General features: G+C 36.3%; 1 protein-coding gene across 1 annotated transcript in view; it reads left to right on the forward strand.

Annotated features, from left to right (window-relative positions):
• Positions 1-24,417, forward strand: part of PCDH15 (protocadherin related 15) — a 711,784-nt gene that overhangs the window by 488,525 nt on the left and 198,842 nt on the right. Inside the window, exon 16 of the mRNA XM_049696610.1 lies at positions 1,867-1,995. Within this exon, the coding sequence (XP_049552567.1) occupies positions 1,867-1,995 (129 nt within the window). The remainder of the gene's footprint in view (positions 1-1,866; positions 1,996-24,417) is intronic.

The following is a 24,417-nucleotide window of genomic DNA, read 5'->3' on the forward strand; positions in this document are numbered from 1 at the left end:
ATAAAATTTTATTGGGAGTTTTAAATACAGAAATATATACAAATCATACTGAATAGCTGTATAAATTTTCACAAAATAAGCCCATCAATGTAGCTAGTACACAAATAAAGAAATAAGCCATTATCAATACCCAAGAATACTCTGCTATGCCTGGTAATATTTTTAATGACCACTAGACATTATATATGAAAAATTATAAAGGCTTGGAATAAAATTATATTGCTCAAAAGAAGATTTAATATATGTCTGTTAAAATAAGGACAGATCACCTTAATCCAACCAAAATTTGACTATTGAGTTTTTTTTTTTTCTTTTTTCTTTTGTGGTACGCGGGCCTCTCACTGTTGTGGCCTCTCCCGTTGCGGAGCACAGGCTCTGGACACGCAGGCTTAGCGGCCATGGCTCACGGGCCTAGCCACTCTGCAGCATATGGGATCTTCCCAGACCAGGGGACGAACCCATGTCCCCTGCATTGGCAGTCGGACTCTCAACCACTGCGCCACCAGGGAAGCCCTTGACTATTGAGTTTTAATCTGAGTAAGGCCTGGTCTAGACCTTATGCAGCATTACTCATAGAGTATAGAACTTCAGTGATCCCAAGAAAGCATGTGCTATATTCAGTCTTTGATTAGACAGAGCAGTTTCCAGCTTGTGTCACGTATGAAGATGTTCCTTGATTTTGCAACAGAAAGGATGGGGTGTTTACCAGGACTTCTCCTCCTTAGTAGCTAGGAAGTCCAGTTTTTGACCCCTCAGGCCCATGAACGCTGCAAAATTTCTTCAGGTTCACTTCCTCTAAGTCACTTCTTTATGCTCAGCTTTTTAGCCTCTCACCCCATGTCACTTACAGATTAGGACAAATCCTGTTTGTCTTTTTTAAAAAGAAAGTTAAGTAATTCTCTCATGACGGTACCATCCTGCTTTTCCTCCTCCTTTTTATTTGCATGTTATTAAATATTTAATATCATAGCATAATGGATTTTTCATTTTCCAGCCAAGAATACTTTTGTTCTCTAATTTTCTCTCAACCTTCTGTGATCTGCCCCTCACTGTGACAGAGCTGGGTGGAGGGCATGTGCTGTACTCAGGCTTTGATTAGACAGAGCATTTTCCAGCTTGAGTCATGTATGAAGACGTTCCTTGATTATGCAAAAGTCATTGACCTACATTATGTTCTCGAGTTGCAGCAGGCTAGGGATTTTACCTTTTAACCAGGTAGCACGTACTACTGGTAGGATTACCCACTTACCATTTCCTTAAGCTGTATAACCAAAAGGTTGTGTGTGTGTGTGTGTGTGTGTGTGTGTGTGTGTGTGTGTGTGTTTTATGATTAGTGGTGTATGGTCCTCAAACTCTTGGTTTAGATGTGAACCTAGAAAATTACTAATATATTATTTTCTGGTAGTATTTGCTTACCTGAAAATACCCATTTGACATACCACGCTATTTTATAGTGTGCTAGTTATATTTTTAAACAGTACAACATATAAGTGGTAAAAACTGCAGAAATGTTACATTTCAGAGAAAAAGGGGTACAAGTGTCTATAAACAAAAACCTACCACCCACAAAATGTGAACAAGATAAAGGTAAAACACTTTCTAAAAGTAAGCCTCCAGGAAATATTTGACATTTTCAAGAAGATGTTTGCCCTTTAATATCATTTGTTTTTTCCATCTGTTTTTTGAGGTGTTTGAAAATTGCGAGATTCCTCTTTTTTTTTCTTGTCTTTTTTGGAAAGCTAAGGAATAGGAATAGTAATGAGATGACTTTCAGATAGACAAATGCCAGTATGACTAATTAACTGACATCGAAATAAAAATAACTCCTCTCACATCTAATCTCCCCCCATTTTTTTTTTCTTTAAGACCTCAACTGCCACGGTAAATGTGGTGGTGACAGATGTCAATGACAATGATCCAGTGTTTGATCCCTATCTGCTCAGAAATCTATCAGTGGTGGAAGAAGAAGCCAATGCGTTTGTGGGTCGAATATGGGTAAGTGGAGTATTTATGTGTATCTTAAATGTATTTTTTAAAAGTGAGTAATTTTCTTACCTTTTAATTTGAAAAGAGATTTAGCTAATGCCATGTATTAAATGATAGAGCATCAGAATTATCTGAAAGCAATAAGCAAAATCACTTGGGTATAAGACAAGATGGTAATAAAGTGCATTCATTGTTGATCACTGTGCTGGATAACCTTCAAGATTTTTTTTTTTTATAAATCATATTGTGTCCATATGGATTTAAGTTAAGTTCGTTGATTTATATTTTATGACCATTGTATAATTTAAACACTGATTCATTTGAGAGCATTATTTTCTTATTTAATATATATTTTTACTTTCTGGAATTACAATAAAATATTTTTAGAGAAGTATGTAATTATCTATACCATTAAGCATAAATTTGGAAACACATACCTCAAAACACAAATGCTTAGGTGTAATGTCATTTGCTTGTGTAAACATATCTTTAGCATCTCCTGTGTACCTTATATTTCAGTTGCATCCCTGTCCAACATACTCAACATTCATTTCTAGGCATGCTCTCTTAATTCCTAACTGGAAATATTAGCCAGTTTCTGTTACTCTTTTCATGAATAATCCCATTTTTCTTAAATCAGAGACAATACTTTTTTCAATTAGGCCATGCCTGGTCTTGAACATAGTGGTCTAGAAACCATAAGATGAGGGAAATTTTTGAGGAATGTACATATATCTTGAAGTGTTGACCTCAGATGATGCATCTATGTGGTCTCCAGGCAAGGAAAGAATCCTCCAGCAAGAGTGAGTCAACCTGGTACCTCAAGTCCAGGTTTCAGGGTCCTACATCTTTCCTGTTAAGGCCTGGAATTTTAAATAAGAGGTTTGCCGGTGCTTTGCAGTAAATCTTCTCTACAATTCAACTACTATTACAATCAAACAAACGGTCTGTTTTTCAGTTCAATCCTCTCTCTGGCTTTAAAAGAGGAGGGTTTCTTTAAATGCTGTCAGCGAGACCCCTCTGACTTGAGCTTGAGCTCATCAGTTTTTTTCCTGAGAGCACTGACAATACTTGCAACAACTGTTAACTCTATAGTCATTGTCATTATCATTGTCACTATCTTTCTCAAATCCTGGAGAAATTGATAAAATATACATCCCCTTATACCTTTTTAGCATCCCAATTCACCACAAGAGAGAGTCTTGTAATTATTCTGTTACAACATGCCAAGTGGTCTTGATGCCATGTGGCCAGCAAGACATTCAACTCCAGAACCCCACAGAGTACCTCTGGTATCAAAAGTTTTACTGTAGATTCTACAAGAAAAAACCTGGCGACAAAAGAGTCAGGTATAAATAGTTTTTCTGGGAAGTTAAAGTAATACTAATAGGGAAGTGAGGAAGTGATGCAGAGAAGAGAAGGCAGACAATAAAGGGATTGCAGTTAACCAGCTGTCCTTAAGAGAAATGGAGCTTAATCTGAAGGGCAAATTCTGGGAAGTGACACAAAATACATTCCCCAGAATTAATGATCCTGAAAAGTGATGGAACTGGTAAATTCACACACTAACACCTGAGAGTTCTTGGTCAGCGATGCTGTGGCTGAGGGCACATTTTCAGCACTTCCTACCTCCAAGCAAGCATCCAGCTCTCTGCAATTCTGATATAAGGGCTTTCAGTGAGACTGCAGTTACTAGCAGTTGGAAGTTGGCCAGAAACTATACATGCTCTGAGGGACATGCATGGGGCACTGACAGTTTCTGTTACACCAAGCAAAGAAGGTGATTAAATCTGTAAGAGGGGCATGTTCTGAAAACAGAGAAAGGGGGCAATGTTGAAGCTGATTCATGAAGTATGAATACTGGTGAGAAGGAAGTTGAAAGGGGTTAGAAACTGTCTAAGGAAAGTTGATTGCATGGATAAAAGCATAGACAAATGACAGCATGTGACATGTCATAATTACATTAAATAAGATGTGCCACATCATAAATGTTTCTCTTTGTAGAAGGTGCTGGGGGGACCTTTAGAGGGTCTGAGGTGCTGGTATCATTAGATTTTTATTTTATAAAGATTGCTGCTAAGTAGATTGTAATGGAAGATTATAAATCCAGAAAGCTGAATTAGAAGGCAATTATAATAGCCCAGCTGAAATCCATGGCTGTACATTCCAAACCAGTCTAACAGCTCTCCCCTTTCGCCGTGGGTGTGTTTTTGTTATTAATTTTGAGGTGTACCTTTGAACACTGGGATCTCTGAAACTACTAGGTCTGTAGAACTATACTTGTGAAGGTAACTTGCTTGCAGCTTTAACAATTAGAAACTCTTCCCAAATAAAACTTGTTTTCGGAAAAAAAAAAAAACTTGAACTAATGTAATAGTTTAATCATAATGATAGTTAAATTATATTACAGTTGTCACTCTAGGATGCCACTTTGATGACAACTGAAAATTATTTTAATTATATCTATCAATTATTCAGATAAAATAAAGAGGTATTGGAAATTTAGGAAAATTATCTTTCCCATTTCTTTTAATTTACTTAGCATTGGAGACATAAAACCCATAGGGAATATGCAGGTCATAACACATACATAGACATTAGCATGCTGATTGAGTTTTAGTTTTATTTTTCCTTTCTCTTAACCTATCTTTGCCACTTTTCCTAGTGATTCTTTGTCTTTGAAAGAATTACAGCATTAACTTTTATTTATTGTCTGCTGGTTCTTAAATTTGATGAGAAACATTCTCTATAATTTCTCAGCATTAAAAATTGAAATATAGACGTTAGCACTCACAGTTTGATAAAGGAATAATTGTCCTGGTCTTTAGGCAATAACATGTTTTCATAAAAACCAAAATGAGTTTGAAAGTACAAAGGAGAAGGAAAACATCCGAAGCAGTCGCATCCCACTGATTCAGCACAGTTCCAGTTCATAGAATGGAAGTTCGATGCATCACAATGGTCTCCTATTGCTACCTAATGATAACTATATAATACATTAATTTCACTAAATGACTCATGCTCTACTTATAAAATTTAATTTTAACTGTCACCAAAAGCTATTAAGACACACTTAAAACCAAAATATGTATGGTTAGTTGTTGTATTCAATTTGAGTTACCAACTTCGCGTTTTTGTTCTAATGATGTTTTAGTACGAGTAAACCAATATTTGAATTCAAATGCTGAAGGAACCGTGTATTTCCTTTTTATTTATTAAGGTAGTGTTGTAGTATCAAACTTTACTTACTAGGTAATACTTCTGAAGCAATATTTCTGGATTATACAGAGCCAAAAGTTTTATTAGCATATTAAAAATGAACTTAAAAAAATTTGAAGTATAGTTGATTTACAATGTTGCGTTAGTTTCAGGTATACAGTAAAGTGATATGGTTATGCATATATATATTCTCAGATTATTTTTGTAATACGGGCAGAGTGGGCACACAGCCATTAGTATTATATATGACCATTAACACGTGACCCTTCGCGTGGTTAGAGGTCCCGCTCAGTCAGCCTCGTTGTGGTCTTCTGGGCAGAATGCGGTGAGAGGCAGATGGAGGCCTTCTCCCCAGGGCCCTCCAGGCCCTGCAGCCTTAGGCCACTGGGTGAGCTGGGGGCCCAGGGACAGGCTGAGGGCTGTGTCCTGCAGAGCTCCAGAGCCTTCGCCAGGGCCGCCCACTGGCCAGGCCCAGGCCTTGAAGCAGCTGCGAACCTCTCCCCCACCCCGGCTTTCGTGACATAATGGTGGCAGCGGTCTCCATGGGCCATAGTCTGTGGAGGCCTCAGCAACTGGACTACATGGACACTGCCACTAAGGTAGCAGCTTCAACTAGCTTCAGTCTCTCCATTCAAATTCAAAAATTGGTACAGCTTAGTTCAGTTGTCTACCCCTAGGAGGTGGCCAGAGGTCAGGGTTCAATAACATTTTCCCTTATAGTTTATTACAAAATATTGGGTATAGTTCCCTGTGCTATACAGTAGGTCCTTGTTGGTTATCTATTTTAGATATAATAGTGTGTTTATGTTAATCCCGAACCCCTAATTTATTTGCCCCCCTTTTCCCTTTGGTAACTATAGCTTGTTTTCTATGTCTATGGATCTGTTTCTGTTTTGTAAGATATCATATATTTGTCGTTCTCTGCCTTACTTCACTTAGTGTGATCATCTCTAGGTCCATCCATATTGCTGCAAATGGCATTATTTCATTCTTTTTTATGGTTGAGTAATAGTCTGGCTAAACTTGTTTTTTAATGTAGAAGTTACTATACACAGATATAGTATACCACACTTAAATTTGAGAATCTTTTCCATATTCTCAAAACACAAGCAGTAGCAGTATAGTTGGGGGAAAGATGTATATAGAATAAAATCTAGCAAACACAGTAAGAATAGATTGTGTCTCTATGTCAAATGTCAAATGTGTCATACTGATTATTTACTAAAAGGAATGAAAAACACCACAAAGGACTAAGGTGGCTCTGTCAGGATTCATGGGGAAAATGTATCATCTTCAGTAACTTAACAAATTAGTAAAATTCTAGGTTAAAAAAAAAAAAAAAAGAAATAGATATACCAGGTGGATGTGATGCAAGACATAATTGAGCCGAAAAGGCAATTTGAGAAAAAGTCAATTGTCTGTCAATTATGGAAGATTTGCTTAGAGAAGTTCTAGAAAATTGGTTAATACATGTTGAGTTCAGATGGGGAAGGCCAGGAAGGCCTAATGAAATAGCCACTAATAAAAAGACTTTACTTGTCAGTGTAATGTTTTGTTCAGTACCCTTCACAGTATTTCACAGGAGATAAAAAATCATGATGTGATTTTTTCAATATGGTGTGTGTCATTTTCATTTGTTTTCTCAACTAGTGTCTCATAGATTCAATCTTGAGTCTGGGTTGGAGAGTGAGGGGAAGATAAAGGAAGATCTTTTAATAAACACAGTCTTAGATACAGGGTCACAAGAGAACTTCTTTGTACTTTTCTAACAGAGTCTAGCTTATCAAGGAGAATGAGAGGGTGTTTTTACTTAGGCACACTTGCTGCTGTAGGTGCTTCAGCGCATCACTCTGTGTGCATGTTTCAGGTCAGTGGATACTGAAGGGAGAGCAGCAGAGAGGAAACCTTGGAGCTCATATCAAAGGTGTCTAGCCTTCACGATAGCATCTCTTTGAGGAGTTTCTTAGGGGCCAGAATACTTTTTCAGTTCTTCATCTTAGTTTTCAGAGTAGCCCTGGGCATGCATGCGTGCACAGATTCATCAGAGAAGGCATATTTGGAAACAACACTGCCTGTTAAGGTTAAAAAAGGTTCTCAGCATTATATACAATACAGAGTGAACCTCTTCCCAGCAAACTTCCAATTAATACCTTGTAGAATTTCTTATGCTGAACTGACTTCTTTTAGCTCTAAGTAACAAAAATAGAGCTCTGAGTCAACAAAATGTTCTTCTAGTTCTAAAACAAGACAGACTGAATTTATTTAACCTGAAACAGAAATGTATTCCCATTGTGAGATCTGCATGCTAAATCTCAGCTGAGATGAAGTGGTAGTGATTCAGTTTTAAACCCTTAAAGCAGTTTTAAAATCATTAGTAAACTGCAGTGTTTAGAAGGGTAGTGATGGTGCCATTTTAAAAAGAAATTGATATCTCCTTCAACTATACAATTTAATATTAAACAAAATAAATCTGAGCCTCAGTGGTCTGTCTCTGATTAACGTAGTTGTCGTCTCCCTGTGTGGGGTTCTAAAAATGAAATGAAGGTGGGGAGCTTTACGGTGTTTTATTTAGCTTTTGTAGCTCAGCATGATGTTCAACAGTGCCTAAAACTATAATACTACTTTTTTAAGTGGGCCACAAGTGTGGATTTTTATGGGTTCTCTTGTCAAATCAAACTATATAATGCAAAAACTGTGCTCAGTCAAGTAAAGAAACCCACACAATTTGAAAACTTAATGATGTCCATTTTAATGCTGCTACCTAAAAATATTTATAATGGAGATTTATCTATTGCTTGTGAGTATTTTTGAAGCTTGGTGATCTTTCAGATATTCAATTAGTGGTTCATAAATAGATTAGAAAATTTTATGCATATATTTTTATAATATTTACTTGGGATATATCCTTTCGCCAGTTTTTAGTCTTACTATCAGCTATTATAATAGATACATGTACGTGTGCATATGTGTGTGTGTGTGTGTATAAATATTCACAGTTGTATAATCCCAGATGCATAATGAATGATATCCATCCTCAACCCCGTAGTAACTCATGACCTCTTTATTGCTAAATGTCATCTTTATCTGAATAACCTCACTGCTGCATTTGAGATGGATCTCACACTCTCCTTTATGAGACTCTACTACCTGTTTGCTCCTGGTTTTCATGTTTAAGCATGTCTGATTCTTTCTGTCTTCCCTTTATCTGTTTCTTCATAAACCTTCTTTAAAAAATATTGTATTGGTCCTTTTCCTCCTATTTCTATTGAGGTAAAACTGGTATACAAAAAGGGACAGATAATTAATGTATGCAATTTGGTGACTTTCAGTTGGGAAATATACATGTACACTTGTGTTACCATCACCACAGTCAGGGTAATAACCATATTCATCACCTCCAAAACAAACTCTGGATATTGGAACTGTCTTCTCATTTGTTTTAATTCTACACATTTTGGGGGGAAATTCCACGGACATTAAAAACCACTGTTTTAATTACACTTGGATGCTGATGTCTTCCACAGCTATATCTATAACTGCTTCTGCTCCTTCAGCCTACAGCCTCAAATAGACATTTATCTGTAAAACAAACCCGCCTGAATGTCCTAGAGGCACCTCAAATTCAACATGTTTAAGATTGAACCCTTATTTTCATCTTCCTCAGAAAGGGCTTCTTCTCCTGAATTCTGCCTCTCAGTTTATTATTCCCAAGCCAAACTGGAGAGGCATCTCAGTCTTCTCTTTCTCCCTCACTGTCCGTATCCAGTCAATCACCAATCTTGATAATTTTACATGCTTCAAATAGTTTTCAAATTTTCTCCTCTCTCCAAAACAACAACAGTCAGGCTCTCATTATATGTCTCCTGACCTATTGTTACAACCTCCTAATACATTATCCTATCATTAATCTTAACAAACCTCATACTTATCCTTAATGTAACTGCTGGGGATGTCTCTAACAAACATAGTTCAGTAGTAGAAAGTAACCCTCAATGCAGCAAACAAGGCACACTTCCCATTACTGCTTTTACAACTTCACCTCCAGGAACACTAACCTGCTTGAGATTACTAATGCATGTTCTCAGAACTGTCCCATGTCTGTTTGCCTCTGCTCATGCCCTCTGCCCTCATTTCTTCATTCTCCATTTTTTATTTAGATAGCTCATCCTTGAAAATTTTAGTCAAACATAATCTTTTCCAGAAAAGCTTTTTCCGAACTTTCCTATGTCCTAAATGGCCCATCTCACACTGTGCACAACTTTTTGCTAGTGCTTACCAAAGTCTATTGAAAGTTTCCATTTACTCAAATTTCTTGAAAGCAGAGACTGTGTCATATTGATCCTAGAAACCTTACTACCCAGCCCAATATTTGGGTCTTATAAGATGCTAAATTAAACTAGACCTAATGGATTAAAATGATCTGAAAGTACATTTTTCCACTGAAGATTCATGAACGTTGTAGAAAGAGAAATATATGTCAACAACTAAAATACCTGTTTGGATTACCTCATACACATACGTGCAAGTAAATAAGTAGTCTTGATAAATGGAGAAAAACTGTTGATACTGGAAATCTCTCTACTTTTAGAATTGCCACATGTAGAATAGTATATATAGGGTTGATTTAAAAAGCAGTATTGGAGACCTTCAAGATGGCGGAAGAGTAAGACGTGGAGATCACCTTCCTCCCCACAGATACATCAGAAATACATCTACATGTGGAACAACTCCTACAGAACACCTACTGAACGCTGGCAGAAGACCTCAGACTTCCCAAAAGTCAAGAAACTCCCCATGTACCTGGGTAGGTACAAAAGAAAAAAGAAAAAAGACAAAAGGATAGAGACGGGACCTGCACCAGTGGGAGGGAGCTGTGAAAGAGGGAAGTTTTCCACACACTAGGAAGCCCCTTCGCGGGCGGAGATGGTGGGTGGCGGGCACCCCGAGAGGCTTGTCTGCTCCCCTCTGGGTCGGGTGGGGGCTGGGAGCTGAGGCTCAGGCTTCGGGGGTCAGATCCCAGGGAGAGGACTGGGGTTGGCTGCGTGAACACAGCCTGAAGGGGGCTAGTGCACAACAGCTAGCAGGGAGGGAGTCCAGGAAAATGTCTGAAACTCCCTATGAGGCAAGAGACTTTTTCTTGCCTCTTTGTTTTGTGGTGCGCGAGGAGAGGGGATTAAGAGCGCTGCTTAAAGGAGCTCCAGAGATGGGCGCGAGTCGCGGCTAACAGCGCAGACCCCAGAGATGGGCATGCTAAGGCTGCTGCTGCCGCCGCCAAGAAGACTATGTGCAAGTACAGGTCACTATCCATGCCTCCCCTCCAGGGAGCCTGTGCAGCGCGCCACTGCCAGGGACCCGTGATCCAGGGACAACTTCCCCGAGAGAACACAAGGCGCGCCTCAGGCTGGTGCAATGTCATGCTGGCCTCTGCCGTCGCAGTCACGCCCTTTATCCGTACCCCTCCGTCCCTGCGGCCTGAGTGAGCCAGAGCCGCCAAATCAGCTGCTCCTTTAACCCTGTCCTGTCTGAGCGAAGAACAGACGCCCTATGGCGACCTACATGCAGAGGCAGGTCCAAATCCAAAGCTGAACCCCGGGAGCTGTGCGAACAAAGAAGAGAAAGGGAAATCTCTCCCAGCAGCATCAGGAACAGCAGATACAATCTCCACAATCAACTTGATGTTCCCTGCATCTGTGGAATACCTGAATAGACAACGAATCATCCCAAATTGAGGTGGTAGACTTTAGGAGCAACGATATATATATTTTTTTCCTTTTTCCCTTTTGTGAGTGTGTATGTGTATGCTTGTGTGTGTGATTCTGTCTGTATAGCTTTGCTTTTACCATTTGTCCTAGGCTTCTGTCGGGTTTTTTTGGGTTTTTTTAGTATACTTTCTAGTGCTTATTTTCATTGGTGGATTTGTTTTTTGGTTTGGTTGCTCTCTTCTTTCTGTATTTCTTTTTTTTTTTTTTTTTTTTTTTTTGCGGTACACGGGCTCCTCACTGTTGTGGCCTCTCCTGTTGTGGAGCACAGGCTCCGGACGTGCAGGCTCAGTGGCCATGGCTCACGGGCGCAGCTGCTCCACAGCATGTGGGATCTTCCCGGATGGGGGCACGAATCCGTGTTCCCTGCATCGGCAGGCGGACTCTCAACCACTGCGCCACCAGGGAAGCCCTATATTTGTTTTTTTTAATTTGTTCATTTTTAATAATTATTTTTTATTTAAAAACTTTATTTTATTTCATTTATTTATTTTTCTTACTTTCTTTCTTTTTTTCTCCCTTTTATTCTGAGCTATGTGGATGACAGGGTCTTGGTGCTCCGGCTGTGTGTCAGGCCTGTGCCTATGAGGTGGGAGAGCCGAGTTCAGGACATTGGTCCACCAGAGACCTCCCAGCTCCATGTAATATCAAACGACAAAAATCTCCCAGAGATCTCCATCTCAATGCCAAGACTCAGCTCCACTCAACAACCAGCAAGCTACAGTGCTGGACACCCTATGCCAAACAACTATCAAGACAGGAACACACCACCACCCATTAGCAGAGAGGCTGCCTACAATCATAATAAGGTCACAGACACCCCAAAATACACCACCAGATGAGAACATGAACACCAGAAAGACAAGATCCAGCCTAGAACACAGGCACTAGTCCCCTCCACAAGGAAGCCTACACAATGCACTGAAACAAACTTAGCCACTGGGGGCAGACACCAAAAACAACAGAAACTATGAACCTGCAGCCTGAGAAAAGGAGACCCCAAACACGGTAAGTTAAGAAAAATGAGAAGACAGAGAAACATACAGCAGATGAAGGAGCAAGGTAAAAACCAACCAGACCAAACAAATGAAGAGGAAATAGGCAGTCTACCTGAAGAAGAATTCAGAGTAATGACAGTAAAGATGATCTAAAATCTTGGAAATAGAATGGAGAAAATACAAGAAATGTTTAACAAGGACCTAGAAAAACTAAAGAGCAAACAGACAATAATGAACAACACAATAAATGAAATTATAAATTCTCTAGAAGGAATCAATAGCAGAATAACTGAGGCAGAAGAACGGATAAGTGACCTGGAAGATAAAATAGTGGAAATAACTACTACAGAGCAGAATAAAGAAAAAAGAACGAAAAGAATTGAGGACAGTCTCAGAGACCTCTGGGACAACATTAAACACACCAACATTGGAATTATAGGGGTCCCAGAGAAGAGGAAAAAAGAGGGACTGAGAAAATATTTGAAGAGATTATAGTTGAAAATTTCCCTAATATGTAAAGGAAATAGTTAATCAAGTCCAGGAAGCACAGAGAGTCCCATACAGGATAAATCCAAGGAGAAACACGCCAAGACACATATAAGTCAAACTATAAAAAATTAAATACAAAGAAAAAAATATTACAAGCAGCAAGGGAAAAACAACAAATAACATACAAGGGAATCCCCATAAGGTTAACAGCTGATCTTTCAGTAGAAGATCTACAAGCCAGAAGGGAGTGGCAAGACATATTTAAAGTGATGAAAGGGGAAAACCTACCACCAAGATTACTCTGCCCCTCAAGGATTTCATTCTGATTCGACCGAGAAATTAAAATCTTTACAGACGAGCAAAGGGAAGAGAATTCAGCATCACCAAGCCAGCTTTACAACAAGTGCTAAAGGAACTTCTCTAGGCAGGAAACACAAGAGAAGGAAAAGACGTACAACAACAAACCCGAAACAATTAAGAAAATGGTAATAGGAACATACATATCGATAATTAACTTAAACGTAAAAGGATTAAATGCTCCAACCAAAAGACATAGACTGGCTAAATGGATACAAAAACAAGACCCATATTTATGCTGTCTACAACAGACTGACTTCTGACCTAGGGACATGTACAGCATGAAAGTGAGGGGATGGAAAAAGATATTCCATGCTAATGGAAATCAAAAGAAAGCTGGGGTAGCAATTCTCATATCAGACAAAATAGACTTTAAAATAAAGACTATTACATGAAACAAGCAAGGACACTACATAATGATCAAGTGATCAATCCAAGAAGAAGATATAACAATTGTAAATATTTATGTACCCAGCATAGGAGCACCTCAATATATCAGGCAAATGCTAACAGCCATAAAAGGGGAAATCGACAGTAACACAATCATAGTAGGGGAGTTTTAACACCCCACTTTCAACAACAGACAGATCATTAAAATTAAAATAAATAAGGAAACACAATATTTACATAATACATTAAACAAGATGGACTTAATTGATATTTATAGGACATTCCATCCAAAAACAACAGGATACACTTTCTTCTCAAGTGCTCATGGAACATTTTCCATGATAGGTCATATCTTGGGTCACAAATCAAGCCTTGGTAAATTTAAGAAAATTGAAATTGTATCTAGTATCTTTTCTGACCACAACGCTATGAGACTAGATACCAATTACAGGAAAAAATCTGTAAAAAATACAAATACATGGAGGCTAAACAATACACTACTTAACCAAGAGATCACTGAAGAAATCAAAGAGGAAATCAAAAAATACCTAGAAAGAAATGACAATGAAAACATGATGACCCAAAACCTATGGGATGCAGCAAAAGCAGTTCTAAGAGGGAAGTTTATAGCAATACAATCCTACCATAAGAAACAAGAAACATCTCAAATAAACAACCTAACCTTACACCTAAAGCAATTAGATAAAGAAGAACAAAGAAACCCCAAAGTTAGCAGAAGGAAAGAAATCATAAAGATCCGATCAGAAATAAATGAAAAAGAAATGAAGAAAACAATAGCAAAGATCAATAAAACTAAAAGCTGGTTCTTTGAGAAGATAAACAAAATTGATAAACCATTAACCAGATTAATCAAGAAAAAAAGGGAGAAGACTCAAAAGAATTAGAAATGAAAAAGGCGAAGTAACAACTGACACTGCAGAAATACAAAGGATCATGAGAGATTACTATAAGCAACTATATGCCAATAAAATGGACAACCTGGAAGAAATGGACAAATTCTTAGAAAACACAACCTTCTGAGACTGAACCAGGAAGAAACAGAAAATACGAACGACCAATCACAAGCACTGAAATCGAAACTGTGATTAAAAACCTTCCAACAAAAACCCAGGACCAGATGGCTTCACGGGTGATTTCTATCAGATATTTAGAGAAAAGCTAACACCTACCCTTCTCAAACTCTTCCAAAATATAGCAGAGGGAGTAACACTCCCAAACTCTTTCTACAAGGCCACCATCAACCTGATACCAAAACCAGACAAAGATGTCACACAAAAAAACCTACAGGCCAGTATCACTGATGAACATAGATGGAAAAATCCTCAACAAAATACTAGCCAACAGAATCCAACAGCACATTAAAGGATTATACACCATTATCAAGTGAGGTTCATTCCAGGAATGCAAGGATTCTTCAGTATACACAAATCAATCATTGTGATACACCATATTAACAAATTGAAGAATAAAAACCATATGATCATCTCAATAGATGCAGAAAAAGCTTTTGACAAAATTCAAAACCCATTTATGATAAAAACCCTCCAGAAAGTAGGCATAGAGGGAATTTATCTCAACATAATAAAGGTCATATATGACAAACCCACATCCAACAACGTTCTAAATGGTGAAAACCTGAAACCATTTCCAGTAAGATCTGTAACAAGACAAGGTTGTCCCCTCTCACCACTGTTATTCAACATTGTTTTGGAAGTATTAGCCACAGCAGTCAGAGAAGCAAAAGAAATAAAAGAATCCAAGTAGGAAAAGAAGAAGTAAAGCTGTCAGTGTTTGCAGATGCCATGATACTGTACATAGAGAATCCTGAAGACCCTACCAGAAAACTGCTAGAGCTAATCAATGAATTTGGTAAAGTAGCAGGATACACAATTAATGGACAGAAATCTCTTGCATTCCTATACCCTAATGATGAAAAGTCTGAAAGAGAAATTAAGGAAGCATTCCCATTTACCACTGCAACAAAAAGAATAAAATACCTAGGAATAAACCTACTTAAGGAGACAAACGACCTGTATGCAGAAAACTATAGGACACTGATGAAAGAAATTAAAGATCATACAGACAGATGGAGAGATATACCATGTTCTTGGATTGGAGGAATCATCACTGTGAAAATGACTATACTACCTAAAGCAATCTACGGGTTCAATGAAATCCCTATCAAACTACCACTGGCATTTTTCACAGAACTAGAGCAAAAAGTTTCATAATTTGTATGGACACACAAAAGACCCCGAATAACCAAAGCAATCTTGAGAATGAAAAATGGAGCTGGAGGAATCAGGCTCCCTGACTTCAGACTATAGTACAAAGCTTTAGTAATCAAGACAGTCTGGTACTGGCACAAAAACAGAAATATAGATCAATGGAACAGGATAGAAAGCGCAGAGATAAACCCATGCACATATGGTCACCTTATTTTTGATAAAGGAGGCAATAATATACAATGGCAAAACGACAGCGTCTTGAATAAGGGATGCTGGGAAAACTGGAAAGCTACATGTAAAAGAATGAAGTTAGAACACTCCCTAACACCATACACAAAAAGAAACTCAAAATGAATTAGAGACCTAAATGTAAGACCAGACACTATAAAACTCTTAGAGGAAAACATAGGCAGAGCACTCTGTGACATAAATCACAGCAAGATCCTTTTTGACCCACCTCCTAGAGAAATGGAAATAAAAACAAAAATAAAAAAATGGGACCTGTTGAAACTTAAAAGCTTTTGCACAGCAAAAGAAACCATAAACGAGATGAAAAGACAACCCTCAGAAAGGGTGAAAATATTTGCAAACGAATCAACTGACAAAGGATTAATCTCCAAAATTTACAAGCAGCTCATGCAGCTCAATATAAAAAAAAACCCAAACAACCCAATCCAGAAATGGGCAGAAGACCTAAATAGGCATTTCTCCAAAGAAGATATACAGATTGCCAACAGACACATGAAAGAATGCTCAACATCATTAATCATTAGAGAAATGCAAATCAAAACTACAATGAGGTATCACCTCTAACCAGTCAGAATGGCCATCATCAAAAAATCTACAAATGATAAATGCTGGAGAGGTTGGGGAGAAGAAGGAACCTTCTTGCACTGTTGGTAGGAATGTAAATTGATACAGCCATTATGGAGAACAGTATGGAGGTTCCTTAAAAACTAAAAATAGAACTACCATACAACCCAGCAATCCCACTACTGGGCATATACCCTGAGAAAACCGTAATTCAAAAAGAGACATGTATCACAATGTTCATTGCAGCACTATTTACAGTTGCCAGGACATAGAAGCAACCTAAGTGTCCATCAACAGATGAATAGATAAAGAAGATGTGACACACATATGCAATGGAATATTACTCAGCCATAAAAAGAAATGAAATTGAGTTATTTGTAGTGAGGTGGATGGACCTAGAGTCTGTCATACAGAGTGAAGTAAGTCAGAAGGAGAAAAACAAATATGTATGCTAACACATATATATAGAATGTTAAAGAAAAAAAATGGTTATGAAGAACCTAGGGACATGATGGGAATAAAGATGCAGATCTACGAGAGAATGGACTTGAGGACCCGGGGAGGGGGTAGGGTAAGCTGGGATGAAGTGAGAGAGTGGCATGGACTTATATATACTACCAAATGTAAAATAGCTAGTGGGAAGCAGCCACGTAGCACAGGGGGATCAGCTGGGTGCTTTGTGACCATCTACAGGGGTGGGATAGGGAGGGTGGGAGAGAGGGAGACACAAGAGGGAAGAGATATGGGGATATATGTATATGTATAGCTGATTCACTTTGTTATAAAGCAGAAACTAACACACTATTGTAAAGGAATTATACTCCAATAAAGTTGTTAAAAAAGAAAAAGCACTATTAATGCAAAGAACAATTGAAATTTATATTTAGTATAGGACAATGTATTTACCACCTGAGAGAACAGGAAATGATAATGAGGGATATATCCAGGTGTAAGAAGATTACAAAGAGAAAAACTGTAACCAGCCTGTTCAGTCACACATTTGGAAATATGTTTTTCACTCACCCATTTAAAATATATACCATTTAAATTATTTAATATTTGCCTAAGAAGGAATACCCACCATTTTTTGCTTCACAAACCCCTGCTCTATTCATCTTGCTGTGCCTTTTAATGCTACATTACTTATTTATGAGATCCAACTTTATACAAATTGTACTTCTGTTTTATAGACTGATGAGGATTCGTGGCCTATTCACTTTAGTTGGATTCAGTTATCCTCCACAAACTGTATAGCTTACCACAGTTACTTATGCTGACTTTACAGCCTCACTGATGATGAAGTTTGGCAATCAATTTTTACTTTTACAGGAAGAATTGCAACTGTTTCTGCAGCCTTTTATTAAGACCAAATCTTGTCCTTTAAACTTTAAGAAAAAATGTGTAATATATAGACATTGATTAAACATGAATGCACCATTTAATAAATTATTATAAAGTAAACATAAATGCAAGTATATCCCAAGTATATAATGCATCACCAGGAAAGCCCCCTGAGTGCTTCTTCCTAGTCCTAATCACTTTCCTCCACTTACAGTTAACCACTCTGACAGTTTCTTTCTTTCTATTGTAGATTTACCAACTAAATAAGCATCCATAAATAATATAGTTTACTTTTGTCTATTTTTAATGTGTATATACAGAATTACAGTGTATGTATGTTTTAGTATGTGCCTTCTTTCATTCATCTTTATCTTTTTTAAGGTTCAACCACATTTCTTCTGTTTATTCATGTATTTTATTTTCTATGTGTATCTATGCCACAATTCATTTTCACATTCCACTATTGATGAATATTTGAGTGGTTTCTAGTTTGGGGCTATTATAATCAATCCTGCTGTGAGTATTTTTATATGATTTCTCTTGGTGCACAGTGAATGTGCCTGAGTTTCTCTATAAGCATAGTTAACTTTATTGAAAATGTGAAATTGCTTTCCGTAGTGACTGTTTCAAGAATTCTCTGAGTTAGTAATGGTCCCCATCTGCATTCTTGGTGTGTCAATCTTTCTAATTTAGATCAGTGTGGTATAATTTTAGTGGTATCACATTGTGGTCTTGATCAGCATTTCCCTAATGAGATTGAACATTTCATATATTTATTTCAATTTTGTTTTTTCCAAAGTGCCTATGTAAATCTCTTATCCCTTTATCCAAAGGATTGCCAATGATTTTTCTTCTTGAGTGTTCTTTTTCATTGTTGGGAGATCGTTATGTATTCAACATATTGCTCCCTCCTTGTTACATGTATTTCAAACATCTTCAATGTTGGGGCTTTCATTTCACTTCCTTAATGGTGTCTTTTGATACACAGAGATTTTAATTTTAAGATAACCAACTTTATTCATCATTTTTCAATTGTGAATTGCCATCCTCAGATCATGAATATATTCTCCTATATTATTTTAAGATACTTTTTTGTTTTGTTATTTATATTGTCTGTCATCTGAATTTTATTTTTGTGTATGATGTGACATACAAGTCCACTTTCATTTTCTTTTATACAAATATTTATTTATTTTCTTTATATTTTATTTTAGGAGTGTTATAATTTCAGGTCTTATAAGTCTTTAATCCATTTTGAGGTGATCTTTGTGTGTGGTGTAAGATGTTTCCCCTTTCATTCTTTTGCATGTGGATATCCAGTTTTCCCAATACTATTTGTTGAAGATTTTATTTTTTCCCCACTTGTAGTCTTGGCTCCCTTGTCAAAGATCAGTTAACTGTATAGGTGTGGGCTTATTTTGGGGCTCCTTTTTCTGTTACCTTGGTCTATATTTCTCTTTTTATGCCAGTATCATACTGTTTTAATTACTGTAGCTTTGTAATGTATTTTGATTTCAGGACGTGCAATGCCTCAATTTTGTTCTTTTTTCTCAAGATTACTTTGGCTCTTTAAGGTCTTTTGTGGTTCCATACAAATTTTAGCATTGCTTTTCTATTTCCATAAAAAATACCATTGGGATTTTGATAGGGATTTCATTGAATCTTTAATTGCTCTGAGAAGTATGGATATTTTAATAATATTAATTCTTTACATTCATGAACATGAGAGTTTTTCCATTTATTTATGTCTTCTTTAATTTCTTTCATCAATGTTTGTCTTTTTCATCAGTGTTTCATCTATCACAGGAGACAGAGAAGATCATTATACAGTGATTAAAAGGGTCAATTCATTAGAAAGATATAATAATTATGAATTTATATGTATGCAGTATCATATCACCTAAATATATAAGGAGACATTGACAGACCTGACATGAGAATTAGGGAACTCCAGGGTAATAGTAGGAGACTTCAGTACCCCACTTTCAATAATGAATAGAACATCTAGACAGAAAATCAATAAGGAAACAGCAGGCTTGAACAACACTATAGATCTACTGTTCCTAACAGATATATACAGGATATTCTACCCAGGAGCAGCAGAAAACACATACTTCTTGAGTGTATATGGAACATTCTCCAGGATAGATCACATACTAGGTCACAAAACAAGTCCCAACAAATTTTAGAAGATTGTACCTCTTCCTGGGACACTTCTCTCTAACTCTTCACATGATTTACTCCTTCATTCAAGTTTTAGAGATCTTTACTGGAGGATTTATTTATTATTTTAAGGTCCTATATTACATATTGGACTACCTATATTTTTTCCCAAGGAAGAGATTTAGAGTACCTTTTATTTCTCTCTTCTACTACTAAACATTTACTGTTTGCATTAAAAAAAAATTCATTGACTTCTTGCTAGATTAATTTCTGGTTCACTCTATGTCTATCTGTCTTTCACAAAAAACCTCCACTGCTTACCATAGAAGAGCATTATCAGTCAGGAAGTCTGTTTTATAGCAAGTAGATTTCAGATAAGCTTCAAAGTCATGTGGATAAATAGGAATTTCTGAACAAAAATGATATATCTTCCACAAATAATATGTATATATAAATATATTTTTAATATATTACTTGGGGTCACTAGGCTTCTCAATATATAACCAAGATTGAATGAAACCTCAGATTTCTGGGTGGAGTCGGCCTGTTAGAGGAAGGTATATGTATACTCATGGGCCAATTCTATGTCTAAGTTCCTGCTCCAGTGAATAGTCTCTCCATTTCATACCTTGAAATTGTATATGTAAAATTTAATCCCTGCAGTGATCAGTTTTGCTGTAATAATGCTGTGTAACAAGCAACAGAAAATCTTCATGACACAACAGTGAATATTCATTTTTCTCACTCTTGAGTCTGTGCATAGGTAGGGGTTGTACTGGGGTTTGACTGATCTCCATTGGCCTCAGATGGGTGTGGCCCCAGGGCAGAGCTCAGGTTTAGGCCTACTTCATAAGTGTCTTATTCTCTTTGTACCAGTACCATGTTTTTGTTATGAAGGTCAAGAGTGTAAGAGTCCATGCCTAATTTCATATGTGTAAAGTCTTTTCTCATGCGAGTTACTGCAATGTCACTTGGCAAAGGCAATGTGGTAAACAATTCAATAGCAGGGAGAAAGTGGAAAACTGCACACAATAATACAATTTACCATAATCCTTTTTTGATTTTTGCTAAAATATATACAAATTATTCATCAGAATGTTGATTATACTAGGAAGATTATAGATGGTAGAAACATTCAGAAACTACAGATAGCTTCTTACTGTTCAGTTATGTTCTTTAAATTCTGTTGACTATCCCAATACTAATGATTTTTTCATTCTACTCTCAACCTATATTACACACAGCCCTCCCTAAGCCCAGTTTTCTGACTTTTCTCCATCTCTTTTATTACTTCTTCTTCTCTCTAAGGAGTAAAAGAAATAGCTTTTCTTTTAACTATTCAACAGTTTAATGATTATTTTTTATTTAGACTCTTGTAAACATTTATGCCTTCTGTTCCTCCTTTTTAACCCAAGGAGTAGCAAATCAATGTATTTTCCTCTAGGAAAAGATTTATTTCCTTCCTGAGAGTCATTCTTGTGGAAGTTGTAAAAGATATTTCATAAAACTGTCTATATATACCATTATAAAATTGTGGAATATAATTTTAAGCCCCTTCCTTAATTATGCAAGGGAAAAAATATTTTAAGGTATACTGTTGGAAAAATATTCACAAAAATGCTATTACTTTAAAATACGTTTTGCTTGTTATTTTTACTTCTCTTACCATCTATTTGCATTGTATACCACAGTTGACCAAAGATTTAAAACATGAATATGGATGAATAAATGAACATTCATTAGTACATTTTTTCTCAGAGTACAGCAAAGGAAGTCACACCAATAATATTGCCCCATTTTACAGATAAGGTAACAGGGCATCAGAAAAGTTATGTGACTTTCCTATTTTCATACATTTATTTATTGATTCAGTTACTACTTGAAGTTGGGTATAGCTACTCCCAAAGCCAATTATACTGTTCTATCACACTGCATGCCTTTATTGAAAACATTTACATCTAATCATATCCAATAGAAAAAGATTTTTTTTTAATTAATTTATTTATTTTTGTCTGCCTTGGGTCTTTGTTGCTGCACGTGGGCTTTCTCTAGTTGTGGTGAGCAGGTGCTACTCTTTGTTGCAGTGTGTGGCCTTCTCATTACGGTGGCTTCTCTTGTTGCGGAGCATGGGCTCTAGGCACGTGGGCTTCCATAGTTGTGGCACATGAGCTCAGTAGTTGTGGCTTGTGGGCTCTAGACCATAGAGTAGTCGTGGTGCATGGGCTCAGTTGTTCCGTGGCTTTGAGAAATAAATAAAAATTCTTCTGGTTAAGGATGTGAAAAGAATTCCTAAAAATATATTTAAAAAAACATTTCTTTAAGCCAAGTAAATATGTACAAGGTTGTTTTAAATTTGATTTACTTTTACACTTATTTTCAGTTGTATGTATGTATTGATCATGTTTCATTCTGATCCTTTTAGAAGAAAAATGTCCAATCATGAAAACTTATGACATGAAGTAACAACTAAAGAGGAAATTAAGGCGGCTTTTAATAAGTCCATTTATAATATCATATTTTACTTAAGTAAACATATTTTCATATTTATGCCATTTTTTAAAATAAAGAGCTGTTGCTCATGTAGCAAAAAATCATGTCTAACCTTTATCTATCCAGACTTCCTATTGTTCCTCTAACAAATCTTCTATCAGGACTGTATGATCATTTGTTTGGTTTAATAAAAATATAGCATCTAAAATAAATTATAAAAGCATACAATTTTAAAGGTGGAAAGCACCATTCAAATAACTTCTCTAAGAAAATCTTTTAATTTTAAGAATTAGGAGAATAAATACCAAAGACCATACAGTTAGCATGTTAGAAGGAGGGCTCAAACTAAGCTTTCACTTCTACATATAATGTCCTTTCAACTACATCACATAGAATAATCTATCCACTTTTCCAGTGCCAAGTAGGAATCTTCTGATAGATCTTCACAGAATACTGTGTATTAGATATCTAAACTATGTCTGATCCTGTAAATCCAATTATACTAGATTGCATTGTAATAATATTTATTTTCTATACTTAAAATTCATAATATGTTATTGTAATGGTAAGACTCATATATACAAAAGAAAGTCTGATTTACTTCTCTACTTTATCTTTACTAATATTTACTAATTTAGATCTTAAAAGAAAAAATATAATTACATCTTTTGTGAGGATCTCTAATCTGACATTGACATTGTAACAAAGAAATTTTCTTAAGCAAAACTTCAAAATACAAATTACCATAAACTGTCTAAGAACGTTTATTTTTAAAATGCTGAACGTATGTATGATGAACAAATTGGCCAAATCATTTAAGATGATAATTTAGATGTTACTATAAAGCAGGCTGAAGTTTTCTATGTGTAACTCTTTTCTTTTTTCAGTTTTACTGAGGTATAAGTGACAAATAAAATTATAAGGTATTTAGTATATAATACTATCATTTGGTATATGTATACATTGTAAAAGGATTACCCCCATCAATGTGTAGCTCACTTTTGAAACTTACCAAAAAAAAATTCCACAAAGGGGAAAAATTATTATTGCTGATAAAATAGCTTAAAATGGCATGAGATGTCAATGTTACTGAGCTTATTAGGTTCATTTCACAGCAATTTAAATTTTATAGGAAATTTAAAAAATATCCTGGGTTGACTGGTTGGCTATTTTTAATTCCATATTGTGTAGCCCAACAAGCTTCAAATTATGTCCCTTTGGAGCTGAACTTAGTCTTTCTCTCTGGAAGCCCCAAATTTGCTGTGATTGTTTACCACCTGGCCATTATTTTTATAGCTAAAACTATGCATCAGGAGATCATCTATTTCTCTTTCTTTGACTTTCCTTATTATTTAGTTATACAGTCAATATTCCATGGGATGTGAAAGAAACATGATAAACAGGAAAAAATAGTGAAGTTAAGGGAAACCAGCAGAATCATGGGATGACTAAAAACACATTTGGAGAAATTTATCAAAACTAGATACTTCTTACTGTTTCATTGTATATAAAAATTAAGCGTAGAACAGTAAAATTACCACAAAATTGGTTATTTATGAATTGCTTCACTTTCATTTAATTGAGCTCTTCCTCAAGCTGTGTGGTACCAAACAATTTCTTGTTCACAGGACTTTTTTTTTGAGCAGTGGAAAGTTTAATGTTGATAGAAGAAATGGAGGAGGTACAAAGATAAAGATTTGGGAGGGTGGTGGTAGAGAAATCAAGGTAATATAAAAAAAATAGAAAGGTAAGAAGATGCCGGTAAGCAGGTTCTACTATGTCCTTTCAAATAAGGAAATTTTTTTTTTTAAATTCCAACAAAGATGAGAATAGCTACCTTCCCCCCTGAAATCTGGATCGTGAACCATACCTTCCTCTAACTAACGAGGCATGTATTTCGGGTGAAAATATTCATACCTAGAAAATTTTATATTCAACTTATGGTCTCACTAAAAATTGCAGGTAGCCTTGGTCCGAAGAGACTAAAAGTCAATATTAGTGCATCAAAATAACGTCATTCACAGGAAGAACTTAATGAATTAACACAGCTCAACAGTTTCATCAGTTACGTAAATGTAGTTGACTTTTCTAAGCAAGTTTGCCTTTATGATTTTTCAGTTTGATTATCACTCAATTAGAAATCACAAATCCCATGAGCTAAAG

This window comes from Orcinus orca, chromosome 14 (assembly GCF_937001465.1).
Source record: "Orcinus orca chromosome 14, mOrcOrc1.1, whole genome shotgun sequence".
In the NCBI taxonomy this organism is placed as follows: Eukaryota; Metazoa; Chordata; class Mammalia; order Artiodactyla; family Delphinidae; genus Orcinus; species Orcinus orca.